At 42.2% G+C, this 25,460-nt stretch overlaps 1 protein-coding gene across 3 annotated transcripts in view; it reads left to right on the top strand.

Moving 5' to 3' along the window:
• The window catches only part of MIDEAS (mitotic deacetylase associated SANT domain protein), a 53,626-nt gene that overhangs the window by 12,066 nt on the left and 16,100 nt on the right, over positions 1–25,460 (top strand). For 2 of the 3 annotated variants that reach the window (XM_058026007.1, XM_058026008.1), the window contains exons 2-4: positions 17,923–19,618; positions 23,706–24,023; positions 24,964–25,309. In XM_058026007.1, the coding sequence (XP_057881990.1) occupies positions 18,158–19,618; positions 23,706–24,023; positions 24,964–25,309 (2,125 nt within the window). In that variant the 5' untranslated portion in view covers positions 17,923–18,157. Of the gene's footprint in view, positions 1–4,444; positions 4,631–17,922; positions 19,619–23,705; positions 24,024–24,963; positions 25,310–25,460 lie in introns of those variants that run through there. The other variant, XM_058026009.1, reaches the window with a different exon arrangement.

The following is a 25,460-nucleotide window of genomic DNA, read 5'->3' as shown; positions in this document are numbered from 1 at the left end:
GTGTGTTGGGCATTAAACGGTTGGGTTTTTTTCTCCCTCAGTTCTATCAGTGCTACTATTCACCTTACTTTAATAAATTTGTGACTTTGTTATGAAGTTATATAACGAATAATTTTGGGACTTTCCTTCCAATGCAAAAGTTGAAACTGAAGCTGTGTATATTCATAGCTTGTAGAAACAACAGAAGAGGCTATATATTTAGAAAAAAAAAAAAAAAGAAAAAAAGAAAATTCCTCATTCACGACCTAAATGAGTGTATTGCAGAGCGCCTTTCTGTGCAGGCCTCAGTGTCTCGGTGCTCGTGCTGCAGACACCTGGAGCCTGGCCGGCCTCTGCAGGGGGCTCAGTGCCCGGCTGGCGCTGGGCCCTCCCTTGCTGCAGGTGGGATCGGCTGGGCAGGGGCTCGGTGCCCGGCTGTGCAGGGGCTCGGTGCCCGGCCGGAGTTGGGCCCTCCCTTGCTGCAGGTGGGATCGGGCTGTGCAGGGGGCTCGGTGCCCGGCTGTGCAGGGGCTCGGTGCCCGGCTGTGCAGGGGGCTCGGTGCCCGGCCGGAGTTGGGCCCTCCCTTGCTGGAGGTGGGATCGGGCTGTGCAGGGGGCTCAGTGCCCGGCTCAGTGCTCCAACTTGCTGGAGGTGGGATCGGGCTGTGCAGGGGGCTCGGTGCCCGGCTGGCGCTGGGCCCTCCCTTGCTGCAGGTGGGATCGGCTGTGCAGGGGCTCGGTGCCCGGCCGGAGTTGGGATCGGGCTGTGCAGGGGGCTCGGTGCCCGGCTGGCGCTGGGCCCTCCCTTGCTGCAGGTGGGATCGGGCTGTGCAGGGGGCTCAGTGCCCGGCTCAGTGCTCCAACTTGCTGCAGGTGGGATCGGCTGGGCAGGGGGTCGGTGCCCGGCTGTGCAGGGCGTTCGGTGCCCGGCTGGCGCTGGGCCCTCCCTTGCCGCAGGTGGGATCGGGCTGTGCAGGGGGTCGGTGCCCGGCTGTGCAGGGCGTTCGGTGCCCGGCCGGAGTTGGGCCCTCCCTCGCTGGAGGTGGGATTGGGCTGTGCAGGGGGCTCGGTGCCCGGCTGTGCAGGGGGCTCGGTGCCCGGCTGGCGCTGGGCCCTCCCTTGCTGCAGGTGGGATCGGGCTGTGCAGGGGCTCGGTGCCCGGCTGGCGCTGGGCCCTCCCTTGCTGCAGGTGGGATCGGGCTGTGCAGGGGCTCGGTGCCCGGCTGGCGCTGGGCCCTCCCTTGCTGCAGGTGGGATCGGGCTGTGCAGGGGCTCGGTGCCCGGCTGGCGCTGGGCCCTCCCTTGCCGCAGGTGGGATCGGGCTGTGCAGAGGGTCGGTGCCCGGCTGGCGCTGGGCCCTCCCTCGCTGGAGGTGGGATCGGGCTGTGCAGGGGGCTCAGTGCCCGGCTCAGTGCTCCAACTTGCCGCAGGTGGGATCGGGCTGTGCAGGGGCTCGGTGCCCGGCTGGCGCTGGGCCCTCCCTTGCTGCAGGTGGGATCGGGCTGTGCAGGGGCTCGGTGCCCGGCTGGCGCTGGGCCCTCCCTTGCCGCAGGTGGGATCGGCTGTGCAGGGGGCTCGGTTCCCGGCTGTGCAGAGGGTCGGTGCCCGGCCGGCGCTGGGCCCTCCCTCGCTGGAGGCGGGGCCGCGCTGTGCCGCAGCCGCGGGTCGGGGCCTGCCGGGCGGGCCGGGGCAGCTGCCGGGCGCCTCTCGGGTGGCGGCCCGGGCTTCGTGACTTGCCGGGACGGAAAGCTGTGCTGCGGGGGCACACAGACCCTTTGAGAGATAATGTTTCTAAAGGCTATCGGCTCAGGCTCTTGCTCAGCAGCTGAGGCATTTCATTGGGAAATGCAACATCAGAAAAGCATGCTTTTAGACTCCAAGTGGCTTTGGAACAGCTGTACTGGAGCAGCTAAATAAATACAACCCTCTATAAGAGGAAATAACTTTTCTAACAGATATATGCACAAATGGATTGTAATCATAGTGAGCCCAGTGTTTGCTTGAGCAAGAGAGGAAACCTTTTAATAGCGATCTATAAATGGAAATTTGTGCTTACACCAGCTTCTTCTAGCAGCGATTGAAGAACGCTACTCCTGCCTAGTGGGAATGAGATAAGCATCTCAGGGAATTGGAAAAACTAGATGAGCTGGGGAGACACCGGCCAGGAGCTAAAACAGCAATGTATATTAAAATTTATTTGTGCCCAGATGCCTGCAGAAGTGTCCGGGCAAAAGCAGTTCTTTTACAGCAGTGTGAGTGGGCCTGGGTAACACAGAACTGAGCTACTCAGTATGCTTGGAGAGAGCAGGGGAGCATAGCACTCCTGTCAGGGGGAAACCCAGCGTTTTGCTACCTCCAAAATGCAGAAAAATAAGATGTTAAAACAAATTTCAAAATTGGAACATATTTAGTAATTACAGATGCAAGTCCTAAAATATTTTATAATAATAAAGCAAAGCACTGAGCTGAAATCATATGCAAACAGCACTTACCAGAGTTGCTGCTTCAGGAAGAAATTAAAATTGTAAAATAGTGGATCTGGTAAAAGTTCATCCCAGGTTTGTTTTCTGTTGTTTTTTATTCTTGAATGAGGGAGTTCTTTAATAAATACTTTAATGAAGTACTGTCCGTTTCTTAAGTTTCAAATTATAAGATATTTAATGAAGAGGGGGTTGTTACTGGTGAGACTTTGCTTTAAAACAGCAGCTCCAAACTGAAAGCAAATTGATAGATTTAAGCACCAACCTGTGTATCTTAAAATAAATTGACGGCATCTCCTGACAGACATGGTGCCAGTAATCCAGAGGAGGCCTTGGGGCCATGTGATGAAGTTGCATGCTTTAAAGAGTAAAACGTGACTTTAAGTTAATGCATACATTTGTAATTGTATGCCTGTATTTTTTTCTTGAGGGGGGGAAAAAAAAGGAGAGGGGTTCTTAAACTTAAGTGTGGGATGGAAGAGGTGGTCAAGGATTGCTTTTAAACACGGACGTTTTCCAGAATGCCTGGGAAGGACATGGTGCTGCTTTTGTGGTGCACGTTCGCTGAGGTCTGTGCCGCCGCAGATCTCTGGCAGGAGCTTGCTGTGCTGCACAGGCCAGTTTTCCACAAGCCTCAGCAGAGTTGGTCGCCGTGGATTATTCTTTCCACATGTCGATTTTGTGCATGAAGCTACTTGAGGGAATTGAAGCCAAAATTCAGGAGTTGGAAGGCTAATTGTTTTCCTTGCCCTTTGTGTGTTCTGTGTGTGCTGTTTACATGGAGGGAGAGGGAAGAGAGTGTTAACCAATTGCAAGTATCCATCTTCCGTTTCTTCCTGGAATGATGGTGGAAAATATTGCTAGGCTAGTTTAGTTTAACAGCCAAGTCACTCTCAGTAGTAGATACTGTTGTAAGTACACAGATTATTAGCAAGAAACACATCAGGACTTGGATTTTGTTGCTGAAGAATTATTTCTCCACAAGAAGCAGGAAAAAAATGTGTCCATATTCAGTTGAGGAAATGTTTACTGATGCAGCTAGGCAAGCAATAGTATATTTATTGCTGTGGTCTTTATTTTAAACCATTTTTTCAAGGACTGCAAAAAATGTCATTTTACCTACTTAAACATAAAAAAATATAAAATCAGAACTGTGGAAGGCAATTTCCCTTTTTAACATTGGAGCTGCAGATACACTTATTTTAGAAGTTGACTAGAGAACTAGTGAAATGATACTGGGAGCTGAGGAACTGACAGGTGGGGTATTTCCAGCTGCTGCTTTTAAAAACTTGAACTTTTAAATCCAATGTCTAATGAATGCTAAGGGAGCTTAGTGTATGAAAATTTTCAAAGTATTTTAAACAATTTGCAATATTTGAAACTGTGAGCAGTTTTCCCAGTGATACTGAGAACACTGGCACACAACATTCTCTCCATATATAAGAAAAAGGTGCTAATTCCTCTTTACCGTGCAAATATCTGTGCATAAAATTAAATACATATATATTTATTAACAAGAAAAATAAGAAAAATGTTTTAGAAAACCTTATATTTCTTCAAGGAAGGGAGCTAAGAACTGTAACAAAAATTATAAACAACTTCTTTTTATTGGATGCAGGTTTTATATGTCCAAATCTATCTTACTGTTACCAGGTAGGGTATAAGTAAAAAAATTACATTCAAGAAATTACCAGTTATTAAAATCTACCTTTAAAAAAAAGGAAGGTGACACACTAAGAAGTTATTATTGTGGCTCAATTGGATGGGTGGTCCATATCTTTTGGAACAGTTTGAACTGCCATGATGTCTTTGTGGAACTAAGTATGTTAACCTGGAAGGCATCATATTCTAGAAAATGGACAAAATCTACTGGAAATGTAAGAGCAAGAGGAACGGCATCTGGAGGGACTGATACACTTGTGGTTTGAGGAGATTTTCTTCTTTCTGCTAGTTTTTTTGTCATCTCACCCTTTTCTCACTTGTTAGCTTCTTGTGTGTTGCGACCCAAATGAGACCGAATGGAAACCAACCATTGTCCCTGACCTCAGTTGGAAGCGTGAATTCTTCAGCCCTGGGCCTCTGAAAATGCTGCTGAGGATATAATCCCTGTCTCTGCACTGGTGCTACTGTGAAGCTTTATGCCAACATCAGGGTCACAAGTCTTGCAGAAAGTGAGCTGAAAACATCTGAAGGGTGTGGAAACCTTGCTTAAGCAGAGCCACTGGGTTTAGAAAGGTCTGCAGTAATACAAACTTAGCCTGCTATCTGCAGGATCTGTATAGGTGTAAAAGCCATTCTTTTATTTAAACGTTTTTCCTGATGGTCTAATGTGCAGATAGCAATGAGTGTGAATTTCCTTCTGCTTTTTTGTTCATTTCTGTGGCTCTGACAGTACTTTTGTGACTCTGATTTGTCAGGTTTTGTCTGCAAGGGAAACTTTTGTGCAATGTTCAAGATTTTCAGTAAGACAGAGAACAAAACCACAAGTTCAAGTGGTGCAAGACTTCGGAAGAGCATTGACTTAACTAGTTAACTTACTGTAATAGGTGAATGTCATCAATTATGTGCAAATCAGTACTTGCCTTTTTTTTTAAAAGTAATACAGTGACAGCATTCCTCATGCATAGCTCTCAAGGCTTAGTTCTGTTGCTGTCTTTTGTTTGTTTGTTTTCCCCCCTGTAAATAGCTGTGACAAGTACATTTCTTTTTATGTAGAAGGAAAAATGACACTGCCAGTTTCATCCATACTGTTTGCATTTAAAAAACTCTGGGTCCTATTTTATTTTTTTTTTTCTGTGAAACCTGACTATATTTCACAACCAAATGTGTGATTGTTGTGACCATGCCTTCTCCCTCTCAGCCCTTCAGTGACAGAAATATGACATTTGCTGCTGCAGGTTAAAACAGTAGCCAAGGACCACGGTGCTCCCTGACTTCTGGGGCCCTCAGAAGGGGCAGTGGGAGCAGTGGCAGAGCTTTTCCCACAGTCTGCTGAAAGGACCCTTGTTCCTGTAGTCCAGCTGCTGTGATGTGTGCTGTCCTCCTGCTAAAAATCAGTACAGGTTGCTCTTGTGCAGGCGAAACAGAACATTCAGTCAGAGGGTTGAAGGAGTGGAAGACGTGGAAGCTGGTTTCCTGCACGAGTGAGCTCTGGACATGTGTGATATCTTTTGAATAAATACCTATCTTATTCCTTTAACACTGTCTAGCCTCTGTTCTAGGCAGCTTCTCAAGGCATCACATGCAGTTACAATGCATCCATTTCCTGTGGGCCTGAAAGTTGTGTCTTATTTGTGGCATCTCAGATGTTGCAGTTGTAGGGAAAGAACAAAAATTCTTTTTTCTTGGAGTGGTGGTTGGGAATGTGATTGTGAAGATGGGAGGGATATGCATGTCGTGGTAGTTGCTAAAAACACTCTTACAGGCTTTTAGAGCCCCTTTTTTTGATTCTCTGATTCCAGATTGTGCTTATGGTGCTTATAAGCATAAATGCTCATAAGCGTCTGATGTAAACATATGAAAGCTTGTATCAGCGTTAATCAGTAATAGACATAAATAAATACCTTCCCTTCTTTGTCCATATATGATTTTGTAATTGCATGCAGGGAAGCAATTGGATGAGATTCTTCAGTATTTTTATCTAATTCCTAGGCAAAGTTAGTAACAATGTCATGATTGCACCTGAATAGGTCTGCCTGGTATCCTGAATTTCTCTGTGTCCCCTAGACACCACCACAGCCAAGGTTCACGTATATGCACATAAGTTTCACAGATGACAACTGTGAAAAGCTAGCATGGTATTTTTGGATCCACAATAAACCTGCATTGACTGCTGTATGCTTATCTTGAGTTTATTAATATGCATGGCATACGGTCTCGTGGGCGGGCTGAAATAGGAAGAAATGTTTTGGAGAGGTTTCATGTGCACTTTAGCCAACCTTAGGATGGGATTTCAAACTGAGTAAGAGACTAAATATGATTGAAAGGATAGGCACTAACCTGAGATCGAGTTAGGTTATCTCATTTGTCCTAGACCTCTTCAGGCAGGTAATTTTAAAATCTCCCTCTCCCAGACTTAGCTGTCTTCAATAAAAAGGAAATAATAGTAATTCTGTCCCTTAAAGAGACATTGCCAGAGTAAGTGCATTAAGAGTATACTCTTTATGCATTCTTTAATGCTGTTTTACTGTGATTATGTCCATGTAAAGTAGAAAATGCTGTAATTTGGTTTCTTTACTATAGCACAGGGAATGAAGCCATGGACAATAAGAGCAGTACACCTGCCCAGTGTTGTCATTTTCTTTTAAAAAAAAGGAAGCCTAAAACCCCAACCACCACAGATCATGCAAGTGGAAGAGCCCTTCTCCTTAGGCTGCAGTTCCAGGCAGAGCTTGAGGAGAGTGCGAAGGCATTATGAAACACTGCATCTGTGGAGTATCAGAGATCCCTACTATGACACTGACATGTATGTTTTAATGTTAGAGCCTTTAATGTCTACAATTGAAATTTCATGTGCTTTAGAAGACTTTGTGACTTTTTATATAAATTGCCTTAAAATTTACCTCTGGATGGGGAGAGTTCTACAGCATACTTAAAAAGTAGTGTTCTATAGTAGTTTCTGAATTCGGTATAACTGTTCAAATGAAGATGCTTTACCTAAAATCTTGCAAATGCAGTCTGTTGACAAAATTGAGATAAAATAAATACAGAAGAATAACCTCATCTTGGCTGCCTTTTTGCTTTTTAGTGCAAAACAGACTGCTTTGTCTCTCTCTGTGTACCTGGTAGAAATACAGCATGTTGCAAGTGACACATGTTGTGAAGTTGAATGAATTGATTTTGATATATTGCTTTAACTATTGCCAAGTATTATCTAAATGGTAAGTATTCCACTAAAATGAAGTTTGTTCATGGACAAGTTCCTTCAACTACTTTCTGTAGGAGAAATTTGTCTGTGGTATAATAGCTGGTAGAATGTTTTTCTGCCTTGGTGGATTCCCAAAAGGGGAAGAACTGTGTAACATTAGTTACACAGTTGTCTCAGAGCCTGCTGATGAGAGATTGGATGTTCATTCATCTCTTGTTTGGAGATGTGTTGAAAATAGTAATGTCATCAGATGCTGTGGGACATAAGCTGGACCACTTGAATTAACCTACTTGAAATGAGAGAGTGCTATATACCTGGTGTGAAAAAATACCTTAGAATCCATTATCACAAAATCAGAATGGTTTGCTTTGGAAGGGACCTTAAAGATCATCTCGTTCCAACCCCCTGGCAAAGGCTGGAACACTTTGCTCTAGTCCACATTGCTCAGAGCCCCATCCAAACTGGCATCAAACTGGATGACCAGATGCATTATGGATTGTAAAGGGGCATCAGTCTCAGTCTCAGAGTTTCTTTGGTGTGAGACAATCAGGTTAATGGAATCCATATACCTGAAGACATGATTAGTTCATTAGCCCTTCATTCTGAAGTGAAAACTATATAATATAAGGGAATTTTTTTCCTTCATGCTTAGTGATTTCTTTTGTAGATGGTCAAGTGTTCAGTGCAGATGATCTTAACAGCTTTTCTAGTAAGTCTGATCTTCAAATTATTTATATCCTGAGGTTTTTTTTTCACAATTTGCAAGGACTTATTGTTCCTGTTAATAGCGATTTCATAGCCTGTATCTTTAGCAAATACAGCTGTTCAAAGTGTAATGTGGGATTATTGAATCAAAATGTTATGGCTTCAATTAAAATATATTTCTATTCGAGGACACGCAGAGTACACTGTGCAAGTGCAGGATACTTCTGATCTCCTTAAAACTCATAGAATTCCATCTCCAGGTGGATTAATGCATAAATTTTAGTTTTTCTCATAGTATTGAACTTAATCATAGTGACCTCAACTTTGTTTTACTAACAGCTGAGTCTTTTGCTCAGTTTAAAATAGCTTTGTAAGAATTCTTAATAGAGAACATCTTTCCTCATGCTGTTATCAAATAACTTATTTTCTTTCTAGTTATGAAGTACAGAATGAGTGGCTTGTTTGGTTTCAGGTAGGTTTATTGAGCTGAATCTTTAGGAAATTCCTGACTTTGCTCTGAGTCCATATGAGGCTGATGTCACTTATGCCTCATAGTGGAAGTGCTTTTATAATGCTAGTAAGGATACAAATAAGCCACTACAGAAATGGAAGCGCTTTGTATTTGATCCACTGTTGGTGCCAGCCATCTGCTCTTTCCTTCCTCCACTGAAATCCCTGTGGCTAGAAGGAGGAGATTGAGCAGGTGTCTGTCAGGTACCTGGCAGGGAGCTGTGAATCCAGAAACCTGGAGAGTGCTTTGATTTTTTAATTAAAGGTTAAGAAATCAGACTGCTCTAAGCCCGTGGAGTCTTAAAACCTTACTGTTTTCCACTGTGTGATGATCCTGCTTGCCCACATCTTTCAGTGTTCCTACTCCCAGTACTGGTGTGCATTTGCTTAGCTGCATTGCTGTAATGCCTGACAGCTCCAGTCATGGCCAAGAGCTTACTGTACCTTGTAACAGACCAGCACAGTAAAGAGACCCTTTTATAGTCAACAGGAATTCCTAAAAGACATAATTTTAGAAATTTGAACTGAAGCCCTGTCAGTGCTGTAAAAGACTGTGCTCAGTCAATACTGTCATCTGTTTGCTGCAAGTGTGTGGATGTGGGCAAGCCAAGGTCAGCACTGCTTCAGCCTAGATAACTGCTGATAAACAAAGATATTTCTGGGCCAAGTGAGATAGAGGCAGGCATGTGACAAAAGAGAGCTATGTTATTGTGCGACTTTTTTCCTTCACTTTTTGTCTTATTCCCTCTTCTTTGGTTATCACTACCCTGATTGCATCATGTCTGAAATTAGACTTCTAAGCCCTTTGTGGAAGACTCTCCATCTAGGCAGTTAGTGGCTGTTGTTAAAGATAATACAACTTTTATGACCTCAGAATATGCCATTAATATCAACGTTTTTGGTTTCAAGTATTATTTTATGAAACAATTTGAAGTGGCTTGCTTAAGGTGTATGTCTGTAGCAGAGCTGGATGCTGATCCCAGATCCCAGGGTTCTGCCTGTATGTGTAGTCTCAGCTACTGTCCAGCCAGACTTGGGTGAGTGATGGTGCCTGCTTGATGGTTTTAAGAATGTCTCTGCCAGGGGCTCAGGCTGAGGAATTGAATACCTTTATATTTCTCATGAAGAAATCTCTGGGAGTGGAAAGTATCACTGTCTCTATGAACTTTCACCATTCTCTTCCTTTAGTTGTAGCCCGTTACCCCTTGCAGAGCCTGAAAGGAATCTGTAAAACACTCAGACTTTGTTGTTCTCTACACTGGATGTGTGTGTAAGCCTGTTTTTTTTTTTTTGCTGGAGTGCTGAAGAGGTTGAGATGGGAACAACTGAACCTGTAGCAATCTTTCCTGTTGCAGCTCAGTGCATTCAGTTGTGTTTTCTTCTCAGGGCTAAAGTGCAGAGAGATTTGGTCTGTCTCTGGGATATGCATGCAGTTCTGCAGCTGGTGTGTTTGTGGCAGGAGAGGCATTTGGAGTGAAGGATGTGTTGTGGTCCTGTCAGGTATGAGAATGTGAGGGCAGGGAAAAGCTTTTGGCTTGCTCTTTGCCATTCTGACTTTGGAGCCTGCTGTGATTCCTGCATGTTAGTCTCTGTTGCTAGCAACTGCCTTCCCAGACAGCTCCAAACAAAAAAGCTTAAAATAACTGTCTAAGGGCTTACACTGTTAACCCATTTCCAGTGGGAAGGAATGATGTTCCTGTAACTTTACAAAGCCTGAAAGCAGCATTTCTTACTCCGTAATAACTGCGCTCATTCTGCTCTCTAAGACTGCCCAAACCTCTTCAGATCAGGGTTTATCATCATGACAGATTATAATAACAATTATTCCTAACTTCAGTACAGTTTATAAACATTAACCAATATAAGAAATGTACCATGTATGTATTTTATTAAAGGATAAGCCTGGTCTGTGTTGCAAAGCCATTTGTAAAGATGAGCTTTCCTGTGTTTGTGTTTACAAGAGTCTGGATTGTGGAGCTGCCTCTCTTGTGGTACATGACAAAAGATTAGTCTGCTGCAAATCATGAATAATTTGTTTTCATGTGATGAGGTTTGCATGAAATTTCGGTTATTTTGGAAACAGCACTCAAAGTTTTGGTGGAAAATAAGTGAAGATCTTACATATCCTTTCAATAGCTGGTAGAAGCAATATTGACAGTTCCTTTTATAAAAAATCTGGTTGTGGCTTTTTTTTCCCTTTTGTTGTTTGTTTAATTATCTGTTAAGTTTTTTAGTCTGTCTTTTTAGTAATTTTCCTACCTTATCCATACTGATTTTCTTCTGGTGGAGCTGTTTGTGTTAGCCAGGTTTTGTCTGGCTTGTCATAAGGATAAGACTAATCAGCATTTGATGGGCATTTTCTTTGTAGCAACTTTTTGTCTCTTCCTCATCCATTAGAACAAAATTATGTGGAAAATCCTGGGTGTGTTTTGAAAAGGAAACCTCCAATAAACTTGTAACCAGGTTTACAGTTTGAACTGAGGAAGACAACCCCAAAAATTAGGTTATGTTTAAGTGTTCAGCAACAGTGTATGGCTTTCCCCTCATAGAACTGTTACCTGAAAACTTCCCTTTGAGGTCTATCTGATGTGCTTCAGACCCTGTAATTCAAAACACCAAAATCCTTCTCTGTAACATCCTCCGTACTAGGATGGATCTGTGTGTTTAGATTGAGTGTGGAAAAATGGTGATGATGTGGATAAATAAAATCACATCCATGGGTGTCAAAAGTAGGTCCAGATAGAATCAGACAGAGCGCATGCTTTGGTGAATTTGAAGACCATTGGAACAGAAATGTATCTAATTAAATAATGTATAAAGGATTGCATTTTCACTGTTTCACATTTATTACCTCCTTTACCATAAACCAAAATCTTTTCTTGAAATAGGATTTGTGTTTCTCCTTGGATTGATTATTTTGTGAAGTGCAGTTCATGTATTTCCATTTGGGTATGTATATTTTTCCCAGACAATATGGTTGTTCTACATTTTGTGTTATTTTGCTCGCTGTGGATAATTAACCTCTGGTGGTGCTGAATGTCAGGAATGGTTTAGATTGGAGCAGTAGTTTGGGGTGTGTGGTTGTCCAGTACAAGTGACCTGATTTTGCTGGCACGTGGTCCTTCTCAGCTTTCTCGCATGTTTCACCTCACAGAGCTGATGGGTTTCATTTTTGAGTCTCTGGTTAGTACAGTGGTTTAATAAAGCTTTATTAACTCCCATCCTCCGAAAATGGGAAAGTGAAAGTGGCAGCACAGTAATTTTAAGCGTGTCCTCAGGGCAGAGGTGCCCCTGTAGTCAGTCATAGCATCAGTCTTGCTCTGCAATAGAAATGGGCCAATCACATGAAAATTTGGGCAGGTCATATGCATACTGCTTATTTAGGTATGTGTTTGCTAGCCTCAGGCAGGCACCTTCAGGAATCAGTGGAAGTTGCCAAACATCCTGGATGCTGTGTTTTTCCTTTTGTTGTCTGCCTGTGAAGCAGCTTTCCTTTCATCTCTTTGTCTTTATTACAGGCCTGCTGTAGGATTCCTTTTTTTGCTATGCAGTGTTACACAACAAGTAAGCCTTCCCCATTTCATAGGCTTTGTTGATTCTAGGACTTCGACCTGATAAATTCTCTGGATTAGTTTAGTACTTGGAGGTGTTAGGGGAGATGATTGATACCTAATTGCATTCTTTATAGTGGGCTTCTTTTAAACTGCAGGACTGCTCAGTTGGTTCCACACTCCTGGAAAACACAACTTTTGCTATAGAGACAGATATTCAGGATGTCTGGAAAATGCCATACCATTGGTGATAAAGTGACAGAAACATAAAACCATCATCTTTGTATTTATTTATTTTGCTTTCTTGCACCATATTGTGTTTTTTAGTTGCTTTGAGTTTTCCCCTGCTTTCTTCAGAATATAGATCGCTGTGCTTAACTGTATAGAATTTACAAACATGGTTTATTTTCTGTGCTGTGCTGTTATCCTTCTTGTTCAAGGTGTCTGAAGGTGGTGAGTGGGAAGTTGAAAACAATCTGCAGGAATTTTGATGTAGGTAACTGTCTGGAAGAAAATGTGACAAAGTGAGCGTGCGGGAGAGGCTTTGGAAGGAGGGATTGAATCTGTTTCCATATACAGCAGAGTAAGCATAGGTTATATGTAATAAGCTTTCAAAGTCTTTTACAAACACAAAAACTGACCCATGCTTTCAGCCTTTTCTATGTTCTCACTAAAGACTTTTGCAAATGGTGCTGGTGGTTTCATAGAGGCAGATTTCTACTGGCTGGAACAAGTTTGTGATGACCTGTAACTCTCCAGTCATTTTCAAAAATGCAAACCACAAAAGCCAGAAACAAAATCTACCCCATTAGCCTCCTCTGACCTTCTACTGCACTGGAGGAATTCAAACGTTTTTGCCCTTTCTGCACATGTGTGAATAGCATACCCACCTTCCATCTTTCACAAGTAGATTTAATTAAACCCAGATATTCTTTCAGGTTTTAAGGGGAACTGGTAGCTATTATATTATATTGCTTAATTTTTGACCTTGTTTGTTGTGTGATCTTAAAAGTGAGTTGTTTCCTCTGTTACTATTAAAATATGTATTATAATTCTTTATGTGTTTCATAAATGTGGGATTTTACCATAATGAGCAAATTGGAGAAGGAAGGTTTGATTGCTCTGTCTTAGAAGGACACGGGATAACTTGCTGCATTTGTCTTAAATGGAAGATTGTTCTTGGAATATGTCCATCATCCTGGTTGAAAGTGATTGAGCTGCTTACCGGGGAGAACCATAATTTCACTTGCTGGCAGCAGGAGGACTTAGTGAGAAATGATTGTCATTGCCCTAATCTGACAGATTTCCTGTAAGGAACAGTGACAGCATTGTTGCAGTTAAGGCTGAGAATGTACATTAGCTAGAACAGAGGAACACTTTATTTCACATGAATAAAACCCTAAACGAGAGGAATTTTAAAGCTAAGATGGTGGACTAAAAGATGGTCTACAACTGCAACTACAGCTTGTTAGTATTCATCCTTAATTTTGCTGAAGTGTTAGGAGAAATCTGAGTTTCCTGAATCATTTCTGCAGCATTCTGTCAGAGAGAAATGCTTGCAAATGATCTCATAGGAGAATGAGAAATGTGCACAATTTGAACTTGCTTATCATGCCAAATATAGCTGATGTAGCAAATGGACCGAACAAAGCACAGGACAGCACAGCCCTCAAAAAGTGAGCTGAAGAGTAAAGTTCAAGATTACTACAGTGTGTGAGGTCATGAACTTGATATGTGAAACTGTACAAATACACATATGCTTAGTTAAGAGAATATTTATAGAAATGGAATAATGGTGGATAGTTACCAGTTATACAGGCAACAGTTGCCAGTTATACAGGCAGCAAGTTTTGAAGAGAGATATTTTACATTAAATGGTTAGCATTGAGCATTTTTTATTTGTTCCCTAAATCAAATAATATTTTAACTTTAGTTAAGGTTTTATATCAGGCTCTCTCTAGGCTAATAATAAACTGTGACAAGACAGCTGCACTGGGTAGGGATGTCTCAATAATTCTGCTTTGAATTGGGTAAAATCTGCTGATGGGTGTTCTGGCTGGTAACTGCCTAGTGAGTGGCTCTCAGTGTCTGTGCCTGCACTCTTCTGATAACTCCTTTGAAAGGACTTCATCATTTCAGAACAGAATCCTGCATGCAGGAAGAGACTCCATAGTCCTGTTGTAAGTCCTTCAGCATTCTTTGCATAAATTGAGCTCATATGGTGCTTTATATGTGTTTATGATTTTATTTAATGCATTCGTGCAGATACGCTAGAGAAGTTTTTAGCTAAAAATGCTAACTCTAACTTTTCTCAGTAAGGGGCCATGAATTACTTTCCGTAAGTGTTTTTCCTTCCAGAAAATATGTTCCCATTGGATATGTATATGCATATGTTCCCATTGGATATGTATATCTAATTTGTCATTCTTTTTAGGTGTGGAAGAGAAAGCCTTACAATATCAAAAATCCCTTAGAAATATTAAAATATTTACAGTATTAAAGGAGGTGATGTACAATGTACATTCATCTGGAGAAAGTTCAGGAGAAGTTCTTGAATTTCAGAAGCTCCTGGAAGTGAATATAACTGATGAAGTTGCATGCCAAATCTTAGAGTTCTTAAAACAAAATATATTGATGCTAGGTTCTGCTTTTTCTCTGTGCAGTGTAAAAGCAATGCTTAGTATCATAACACTTCTGTATATTTGGAGGCAAGACACAGTAACTTCTGGGAATTAGAGTATTGGAACTGGCTCTGTGCTTGATTCAAAGGTAAGGAATGGTCCAGGGTGTACTGCTCCAAAGCACTTAAGCCTGGAAGCGTGTTGCCATTTTCCTGTGCTACTGCAGGCTGACTCTTGTGCTGAAATTCAAGTAAAACAAAACAAAGCAGAAAAACCCCAAAGCTGGTAATTGGCTGGGATGATGATTGTGTGAGCTCATTCCCCCAACCTCAGGGAGGGAAGCCTGTTTAGTCAGCCAACAGTGCTCATGCAGTGAAGCTGCCAAGCATGAGCTTTCCTGAAGCATAGTCATGCTGCAACTTGAACATTTATCACTGCAGCTTAAAATATGAGCTGTTATTATTAGGATGACATAGAAGATACTTTTCTGTAGATTTTCTCTATAGAAAGAACTTCTAAAATGCAAATTTTGTGATACTTTCTTTTACCATCAAATACCAGATGCACCAAATCCTCATTTATCTTGGTGATCTCTTATGTTGTTATTTTTGCATGTAACTGGGAGAACTGGGATATTCAGTAAACATGTTTTTTTCAAATTGCCTTACATCTCTTTTCCTGGATGTTGTGCTGAATAACAACTTCAATTGTACATACTCCTTTTCCTCACTTAGGTTATCTCTGAACTTACTCCTTATTATACTTTGCGTCCTAATAGTTTTGTTAGATCTCTTTCCCAGATTGCTGCAGTTCTAAACTGGTCCGAGTTAGACCTTGTGATGCTGGTGTCTTCTTACCTAGTAATAGAAAAAGCAGAACCAAAGTCCACACAAGTGTAAGCTTGGGAAGTTGTGCTAATGCAATGCATTTTACTAATGTGAGAGTCCTGTTTCTAAAGGTCTTCTGGGCACTTTTCTGTGCGGTAGCTGCAAATCCCAGCCACAGCTGTTAAGAACAGCATCAGCTGGACTCTTTCTTTCTTTCTTTGGTTGATAACAAGGACCCTTCAAGTCGAAAGTTGAATGCCATCTTTTTGACAATTTTGTTGTATTTTTCTTCACAGTGTAAAAAGTCTACAGCAGAATTTCAGAAAGCTGTCAGGTTAAGACTTGATCTACTGGTAATGTCTTCTAATATACAGAAGACCTTGCATTTTTTTTATCAGAATGATGTGACTGAGCATTGCAAAAGCATCAGTGGAAGGAAAATGTTGCCTAGTTTGGAGATAAAAATAGTTTGTGGTGATTTCACAAAGTAAGACTGTCAGAAATCACTCTTAGTAGTATTACCTCAGGTGTTGAAGTTTAGCTGTTACCTCTGATACATTTGCAGTACTGCAGAAAGCAAGAAGAGAGTACAGCATTAAGGTTTCTGAGAGGCATATAGCAGCTTATCCACCTCTACGTTTTTGCTACCAGGGATTCAGTTTCCTGCTGTAAGATGTTTTTTCCTCTCCTAGTGAAATTTTGAAGTAGGAAAAACTTACTTTCTGAAATCTTCATTCGTGTACTAGTTGCAGTTTAGAGAGAATTTTCCATCTCACGTGTCCGTAATTTCTCCTGGAGTTATTTTCATCCTGTTGTGATAGTCTTGGGAAATGAGCTGAGATGTTGTGCTTAGGGGAGGGAGGAATGCCCTGGCTCTGTGATGCAGGGTGGCAGAGGTCCATGGTTTGTAGCCAAAGGCGCAGGGGAGGCGGTGTGGGGGAGCAGCAGGGTAGCAGCCTGAGGAAGTGAGTCACTGCGCTCTGAAACGCAGTCCCGTGGTTCCAGGGGCACCGAAGCCAAGCTTGGCCTCTGAGGTGGAAGTTGCGTAAGTTAATTAAAACTTTGTCCTTTCCTCCTCGTCATGTTCCCAACCCCACCTCAGTGTTAAAACCTGCGCTGGACCCAGATCTGTCTGAGGAAGCTCAGGTTACAGGACTGCAGTGTACTATATCATTTTGGTTTATTATTTTTCATTTTTGAAAGCAGATTAAATGGATTGCAGGTTTCATTGGAGGGGATGTGTGTGTTAGTCTTACCTGCTCCACTCAAGAGAAACTTGATTATGTAACAGAGGGGTGTAATAAGAATAGTTTTTTACAATTTGCTGTAATTTCCTGGAATGTATTGGCTGTGGGATTTAAAGTAGAACAGAATGCACACTGAAAAGGATAGGAATAGAGACTTACACTAGAATGTTAGTAGAAGTAATCTGATAATATAATTGAATTTAAAACTAAACATCTAAAAAGGTTTTAGGTGTCCAAATAGGAATACTAGTGTATGTGTTCACACATTAGACCTTAATCCTGCAAGCTGGGCTCTTAGAGTTTGTAGATAGCTTTTCTTCATGGAAGAAGAGAGTAGGAGGGTAGAATTGTTGTAGAATGCCTGTTCTGGAAGGGCTTTCTGCTATTACATTTGTAGCTTTTCACTAACAGATATTTGCTGATGTCTGCAAGCAGCTGCCCGAACTACCTTTCAGTGAGTGTGACCTGAGCAGGAGCAGTTTCTTTCAGCTGAATAAAACTTCTGAGAGAGCCTCAGGTTGAGCAAGCTGTGGCCCTAGGATGGGATCCTAGGGCTTGGATGCTGGGTGGGCAGATGTTGACTGGAAGGCATCTGTAATCATTGGCGGTGTGTGTGTGTGACTGATGGGCTTTGCCTGACCCTTTTCCTTCAGAATACTGAATTGAGCATCTTGTTGCATGTTTGGCTGCAGTCTTCATGTACATACATGGCTTTTAAAGGTCTTTGGGAAATGTGGCCTTTTGGCAAGCCATGAGGGCTTTTTGTTTTGTGGTTTTGAGTTAAGATTAAAACCAGATTATTCTGGCTACAGAAAGATGTGGAAGTAATTGGCCAGATCAGAGGTAGTAAAGAGTAAAAGTAAAACTTTCAGGGTGAACTTGAGGGATTAGTCAGAATTCTGTGTGCAATAGGGAGTTGCATCATGCAAGTACAGCGTGATACCTATTTTGTAAAACAAAGTTGTTTTGTTTTGCATTCTTCTAGCAGGTCAGATCTGTTGTTTCTTCCGCCTATTATCCTGGTCTTCATTTCCATGGGAAATGGGACAGACATACACATTGTTGCTTATCACATGAGCATTCATAGGCCAGTTATGTCTGTTGATGATTCATTGCAATTGCTTCTCTATTTCAGGACCTGTAACTAAGTGGACCCTACTGACCTCTGAACCACAAACTATAAGAGTGAAAAGAAGTGGGAGAAGCACACAAAGAAAAAGGAAGTGAATGCACTTTCATCTGGACTTCTTTCCTGCCCTTTATTACTGAAGCTGAATGGAAAAGGAAGACTGCTGTGCCTTTCCTCCCCCAACCTCAGGGATGGGTGGATTATAAATACTGTGTGTGTGGCTGGGAGAACAGACTGAACCATGAATCTTCAGGCTCAGCAAAAGTCTTCAAGCAAACGGGGTGGGAAACGAGTTGCCTATTTTAACGAGCAGGACATAGCAGTGCCGTCAAAGGAGCCACAGCAGCAGCTTAAGGAGGGACAGTACTATGGTCACGGAGGGAATATACCAGTCTCTCAAACTATGGAGATTTCTCATCCAGGAGGATTAACAAGTGCACCCAACAACGTTGCTTTGATGAACTCTGTTTACAATCAAGATAGGGGAGAATCAGTGATGATGCCCCAGTCAGTAACAGCTGTCAAATGGCAGAATTCACTAATGGGAAACCGCTTACCAGAGAGGGGTGACAGCCACTGGCAGTCTCCACCTTCAGTGTGGAACCACAGTATGGTTTTTGGGGGCAACCCAAAAGGACCCCACTCCAATGCTGGTGCCCCAGGCTTCTATGGCCCCCCAGAAGCCCTTAAAAGAAATCAAGAGAAAGGAGTGTTTGTGTCACAGCTGGATTTGTATGGAGACGCTGTCCAGCAGATGATGTCCCAAAAGGTTCAGCTGGAACAGCAAGCCCTGGTTAGACAGCAAGCTCAAATGAATTCTTTTCATCAAATGCAGAAACAGCAGCAGCAGAATCAAACTCTGCCATTGCAGCCTTTCCAACTTGCCTTTGGTCACCAAGGCCAAAAGCAAGGTCTTCCTGAGCTGTTACATGTCTTTCAAGAAGCCCCAACTTCTTCCAGTCCAGCATTTACTGCACAACAAAAACAGCAAGCTCTTCCCCAGCTACAGCTCTTTGAAAATTTCTATCCTCAGCAGCAGCAGCAGCAGCAACAGGCTGCCACACAAGCCTTCGGTCTGCAGCAAACAACTTCTGTAGCACAGCCTCATGTGGCAGCTGCAGCACCTCAGCATCACATGATGCCACACCAATTTCAGCAAGCAGAGAGGAACCAGGAGCTATTCAAGGCATTAACAGAGCAGAACCAGCAGACTGTCCTACCTCAGACGCAGATTCCCTTTCCAAGAAGGTCACGGAGGCTCTCCAAAGAAGGTGGCCTGCTGACATCTGCAGGAGAAGTGTTGACTTCTAAGCAGGCAGAAGAACAACCTGGCAATTTATTTCTGCACCACTGGCAAACACATCAGCAAGAGATGCCGATACAGCAAACACCTGAGTTACTGGGCCACAGTAAAAGTGGCTATTTGCACCCCAAAAGATTGGATCTGGGGCAGAAGGATGTCCTGGTGAATAGTGAGCTGTGCCAGATGGAAACAGACAGGCAAGCTGCAGCCCAGAATGGTAGAGATGAGGAGAAGCAGGCAGCAGCAGCTGAAGAAAACAGTCAGAGAACTAATGATTTTCAGAGCGTCAGAGGTGGTGTAATCCAGAGTACCCGACGGAGGCGACGTGTTTCTCAAGAAGCCAATTTGCTGACTTTGGCCCAAAAAGCTGTTGAGCTGGCTTCTCTTCAGAATGTAAAGGTGAGGTATAGAGCCTAAGCATATAGCATGTTTGACACTACAAAGTAGGGCTGAAAGGAAGGGAAGTCATGTTCCTATGCAGTGTAGGATGGTATCTTGAAGTGTGCAACGAGGGCAGCTCTGGTGTGGAGGCATGTAAGTTCAGCTACTGTAATTCATAGATGTGGGAGAACAGAGATGTAGTATAGTGAAACCACTAAGTGACAGTTTTATTTCACTAACACCAAACATTATTTTAGCCCATGACATGAAAATATGGTATTTTTCAGCTTAGGTCTCAAGGTGATGAAGAATTTTGAGAGGCAGATATAAGCAGCTTACTTGTTATCTTTTTACCAATTTAACATTTTCTTTCTTTTCTATTAAAAGACTTAGGGTTACCTGCCAGTTTTTCAGTTTCAGCAGTTGAAGTGTTTCTAAAATGTGCTATCTAAAAATTACATAATGCAATTTACATGTTCAATATTTCTGAAATATTAAAAGTCTAAGAAAGCTTCACTTACATGAAGGACCAATACCAGGCATGACAAAGGCCTGTCTCATGCAGCATCCTGTTTCTAAGAATGACCTGAGGGCCCGTAGACCTCCTGTAGGACTTAATGAGGAAGAAATTCAGTGCTGACTGATTTGGTAGTTCACTACTCCTAACCTTTTGATATCCCATCAGTCTAAACTAAACAGCATATATTCCATATGGCAAGATGACAGAGTTCAGAATTAACTAGCCTATTGGGAGACAAGTGATGGGATTTTTGGAGTTGAGTGGGGGTTTTTGGAGGGATTGTTTTTGAATGTTTTTCTTACACTTGTGGTTTGCTGCCTAATCTTTTATTGAGCACTTCTTAGGAGGCACACTTTTCCTTGGAAGTTCTCTTGCCAAAGGCTGATGAAATACACATTACATGAGCTGTTTTTACCTGCACTTTTTGTGTCTGAGTTGCTATCCAGTCAGACAACAAAGGGAAAGGCATTTTATTGCCCGTTTTGTTCTCATCATCCTTTTTATCCTAGTCTGTCTGTCACTGTTTTTTCCCATCTCTTCCTTAGAGGAATGTACTGTTTGAGGGAAAGAACTAAACTAACAAACGAGCTGAATATCCATAGCCTAGTCCATCTCTTGGACAGCAGAAACTGAACAGTGACTTGACTTGGTTGATGTTGTCTTCAATCCTTTTTGCTCTAACTCCAGTTGAACCAGCAGATTTGATAAAGAACTGGTAGTAGTTCTACATATAGTAGCATGGTGTATTTGCTCTTACTTTGCCAGCCATTGTGTGATTATATGGCAGAAGGCCTGCAATTCACATTACACTTGGATCACTAACAGAGTGTCAAGAAGAAGCAAATAGAGCATTTAGGAAAAGGCCCTGAGAGATGAAGCAAGAAATTGGCTGTTTGAAGGCATGTCTGCTTGCAGTCTGATTCATAATGTAAAGACCAGAGAAGTGTTTTGACAGATGCTCTTTTGTTCTTTGCAGATATGCAAGCATAATGGCACTAGCAGAAGAACTACTTATGTTTAGATCTCTTCAGGTTTTCAGGATGAGGTTTTGAAAGATGATAAAATTCTTACCAGAGGTCTGATGGATTTTACATCTTTAAGGTGTTGGATATCGTGTGAGGGAGAAAAAAGAAAATATGTTTGCTGAATGAGAGTGGGCTGCTTCTCTTATGAGTGTCTTTCTGTTAAAAACAACCTAGAAGCCTTCTCTGCTTAGGTTATCTGAAGAGTGTGTAGAATGCCATAGAGTTAAATTATTAATTGAAGAAGATATCATTCATAATTTGAACCAGTTTTTTGAACATCCCAGTCTAGGTATGTGTACCTTATGCAAAAATAATATTGTGGACATCAGTCTCTGTCTGCATGCAGTGTCATGACTGATGCTTTGGAACAAGCCTGTGGCTGCCTTTTTTTCAGGTGATGCAAGCTTGTTACTGCCTACAGGCTGCAGTACATTCTCAGCTCCTTAATTGTTTCAGTATGACTTGTTGTCTCCTATAAGAACAGAAAACTTTTCTCAAACCTTAATGCTTTTCTTAAAGGGTGTCTGAATTTAAATATTCCTTTATGGAAGGAAGACATTTTTGCTTACCTAGCTGCTTTCCCCTGGCACAGGGCAGGGCACCAGCAGCTACAAACAAAAGGAAGAAAAAAGTTTTGTTTGCAGAATTGTAGTTCTGGTCTCGCCTCTTTCATGGACAAGCTTTGGTATGACTGCAGACAGAAGCTGCCCCTCCTTGATGCAGATGATGCAGAATGATAGCAGAAAGCACTATGTGGGCAGGTGTTTTTAAAAGGCTGATGTGGTTTCTATTCAGATCACAGATGTGGCCTTGGAACAGTTCTTCCAGCTATTGTAGTTGGGTTTTTCTGTGAATTCTAAGATTTTTAGAAATGGCTTGAGGGATAGACAGGATCGATGCCAGGATGTCTGATGGGTTTCTGTGGATTTCCTGGAGAACTCTAGATGACTAGTTTATACCTCAGAGTCTAAATGAAAGTGCCACGTGTTGCACTTGCTGAAGTGATCCAGCAGCCCTCCTGCCCCATATTCTGCAACACGGATTCTGAGGTAGCCAAAAATCCCTTAGTAGGTCCCATCCTTTCTGCTTACCTCTGAGAATAATCAAACAGCTGAGAAACTGTTTAGGGATCTGAAGCAAAAGGCTTAATTCCAAAATTAGTCATGCGTCTTGCAAACATTAGGTATGTGTGAACTTTTGTGATCAGAAAAGCTGTAGTGTGGACCAGAACATCTTTAAGGATGTCTCAACTATTTATATTAAGTCCCTACTGGTGTTTTTTCTCTATCTGTGCTACTATTCAGGTCTCCTGTTCTTGTTTTGGCTTGGAGGGGTCAGCTTTCCCATCTCTGAGGAGGAGTGCTTTGCTGATTGCCCCCCAGTTTTGAAAATAAAGGAGCATAGTAAACCAATCATAAAGCCAGAGGAAAGTGACACTTTTGGGTGACTATGGCACTTCTGAGCTGCCATAATTTCCTTCTTGTAGTCAGCAAATTAGTTCAGGTCTCTTGACCTACAGATGTCTGTGTAGCACCCAGGAAGTACCTGAAATTTTTAGATTGGTCAGAATTGGTGCTTTTTCACACATTCACATTGTCATTATGCATTGCTGTACCCAGAAAGTGGTGGAGGAAAGCTACAAAAATTTACAGGAACCCCTTTCTATCTAGAGTCATTGGACTCCAGTGATGTCTGTCAGCATGATGAACATGATGAATGCCCTCCAGACCCAAAATTGGTAGTTTTATGGGAAAGTACAGGAGCCTGTCACCAGCCTGAAGTGAGGGCAGGTCCTCAGACCTCATTAATTTCTCCTGAGGCTTATTCTGGGACAATGGATGCCAATTGTGACTTTACAAGTGTGTGTTCCATCACTGTGTGGTAGAGGTGTACGTTTGCAGTGTCTGTGAAGAAGCAGTCAGGCTTGTAAACTGCAGAGTCAGTTATGGAATAAACCTTTCTGTGCAACTTAGCCCAACTCTAATAACTGCCTCCTTGAAACGAGGCAGTCCTGGATCTTCTTGATATAGTAGATTTTATGAGCTCAATCTTGTTATCTGGCTTATTTTGAAGCCTTAATGTTTTCCAGAGTCAGAAAAAAAAATGAAGGAAAACTAGCTCTGGGTTTAGGTTTTTTTTGTGTGTGAGAGATTTAATTAAGATATTATCACAGTTCAGTCTTCCCTGGAGCAGAAATCCAATATTTGAAATTAATAACCTGCAGCTTTTGATCATTACTAAAACTGATGAGCTGTTGTCAAAAGCTATAAAGCAGTGCACAAATTCATATAGAAAATAAAATGTTAAAACATAGGTAGTGAAACAATTCTTATAAATGACCTATATAAGTGTTCTAGCAGTTGAGACTACAGGCAATCCTCAACTAATTCTATGAAATTTTAATAACCCTGTGAAATATTCTTTTACCTCCAGTAACACTTCCAAATCCATTTCAGCTTGCAAGTTGCTTTGAGAAACTTGATATATACTGAAAGTGAGGTGGTATCTCATTTATTACATAAGTAATATAGAATTTTTAGGAATCTGTTTTTCTTCTCAGGAGCTGGATAATTCAGAGGAGAAGAAGAGTATGCTAGTGACAGCTCCAGGACCTACTGCAGCTTCAAAGAGTGTTGTGGAATTCGCCAGTTCTTCACCAGCTCCCAAAAAAGCCCGGGAGGATAACAGCCTTGTGCCTCTTATCATTCCTGTGTCTGTGCCAGTGAGAAAAATTGACTTGCAGAGCCTTGAAAAGTCTGAGGATGGAAAGCTCCAGAAAGGCCAAACAAACGATCGAGCTCCTTGTGAACGGAAGCCTTCTGTGATAGTCACTCGGAGGCGGTCTAATCGCAATACCAACACGGAGACCTCGAGTCAGGTATGGATGCACTGAGAAACCAAAGATGAGGCACATCTGTTCAATTTAATCACACAGGTTTTAGCCATGAACTTTTCTATTTAAGTAGTCTGATCTCAAGGCTTGAACTTGGAATGTACATAGTCTGGGGGTTTTATCATAGTGTTGCCATGTATTTGGGCGTTGCTGGCTTTTCATGACCTATAGCTAATGCTAGTAAAGCCAGGCAGTGCCTCACTAAATTCATTAAACAGTGAATAAAGCCAGACAGTAAGACTAGAATACTTGTCTGTCTGTATCAAGAGTGCTTTCTTCATACATACATAAATACCAATAAATTTTAAGTAGTGCACATATCTCTCAATGTAAATAAAATCCAAAGTGAAGATTTATTCTCATGCAATGGAAACTTTTACTGAGTTCTGAAGGTCAGTACTTGATTGTTCCCCTGCAGCATGGTAGTGATGAGTGGGTGGGTTGATATTTTTATTTCCCTTCTCCTCTATCCAGAACTACAACAGAATGTTCAGATATCACAGGAATGGCAGGCATCTGGGGAGGTTTCTCTGCATTTAAATGCTTGACCATCTAATAAAATACTGTTATATTGTCTTCTGTTCTCTTACCACTATTTGGTGTCACAGTGTATCTGTATCAGGGTTGTGGTGTATCTGTACCAGGATTATGCTGTGCTTTTTTATTCTCTTTTAAAGCTGCCATGAAGGTTGGACCAGATGTACATTAAGTTCTTGCAAAATATAACTTCATAATCACATGAGCTAGAGCTGCTACCTAATGGTTCCTGTGTCCAGTCCATTCCATTCCCTGTGTTCTTCCTCTCACTTTCCCCTTCTGCTAATTGTTGAGACATCCTCCAGCTGTTCTATCCAGATTTTAAGCTGTTTTTCAAGCAACCTGAGATTTTAAATTAAATTAACAATGCAATTTCTTTTTCTAATAGCACGAAGATGCTGTTCCAAAGGATGAAGCAGAGGGCTTTGCCCGAAAACCAAAGCAGCGGCCAAGACCCGAGCCCCTGTTCATACCACCTAAAGCCGGCACCTTCATTGCACCGCCTGTTTATTCCAACATTACTCCATACCAGAGCCACTTGCGGTCACCTGTCCGTCTGGCAGACCATCCTTCAGACAGGAACTTTGAGCTACCTCCTTACACTCCTCCGCCAATCCTTAGTCCAGTGAGAGAAGGATCTGGGCTGTATTTTAACGCTATCCTCTCTTCAAGCGGTCATTCGGTTGCGCCTCCAGTGACACCCAAAAGTGGTCACAGAACTTTGCTTCGATCAAGTAAGTTGCATTTTAACTTTCCTTTCTTGCGTAATTTATGATTGGGAACTGTGGAGCATTGGGAGGAGCGTCATGCCCTTAGGAGGTGTGTCTGTGTGAAACTGGAGCTTCTTCCTGATTGTTTGGGAAGCCAGAATACAGGAAATGCAGT

The sequence above is a fragment of the Melospiza georgiana genome, chromosome 6, assembly GCF_028018845.1.
Source record: "Melospiza georgiana isolate bMelGeo1 chromosome 6, bMelGeo1.pri, whole genome shotgun sequence".
Lineage (NCBI taxonomy): Eukaryota > Metazoa > Chordata > Aves > Passeriformes > Passerellidae > Melospiza > Melospiza georgiana.
This window is presented reverse-complemented; position numbering and strand designations above follow the sequence as displayed.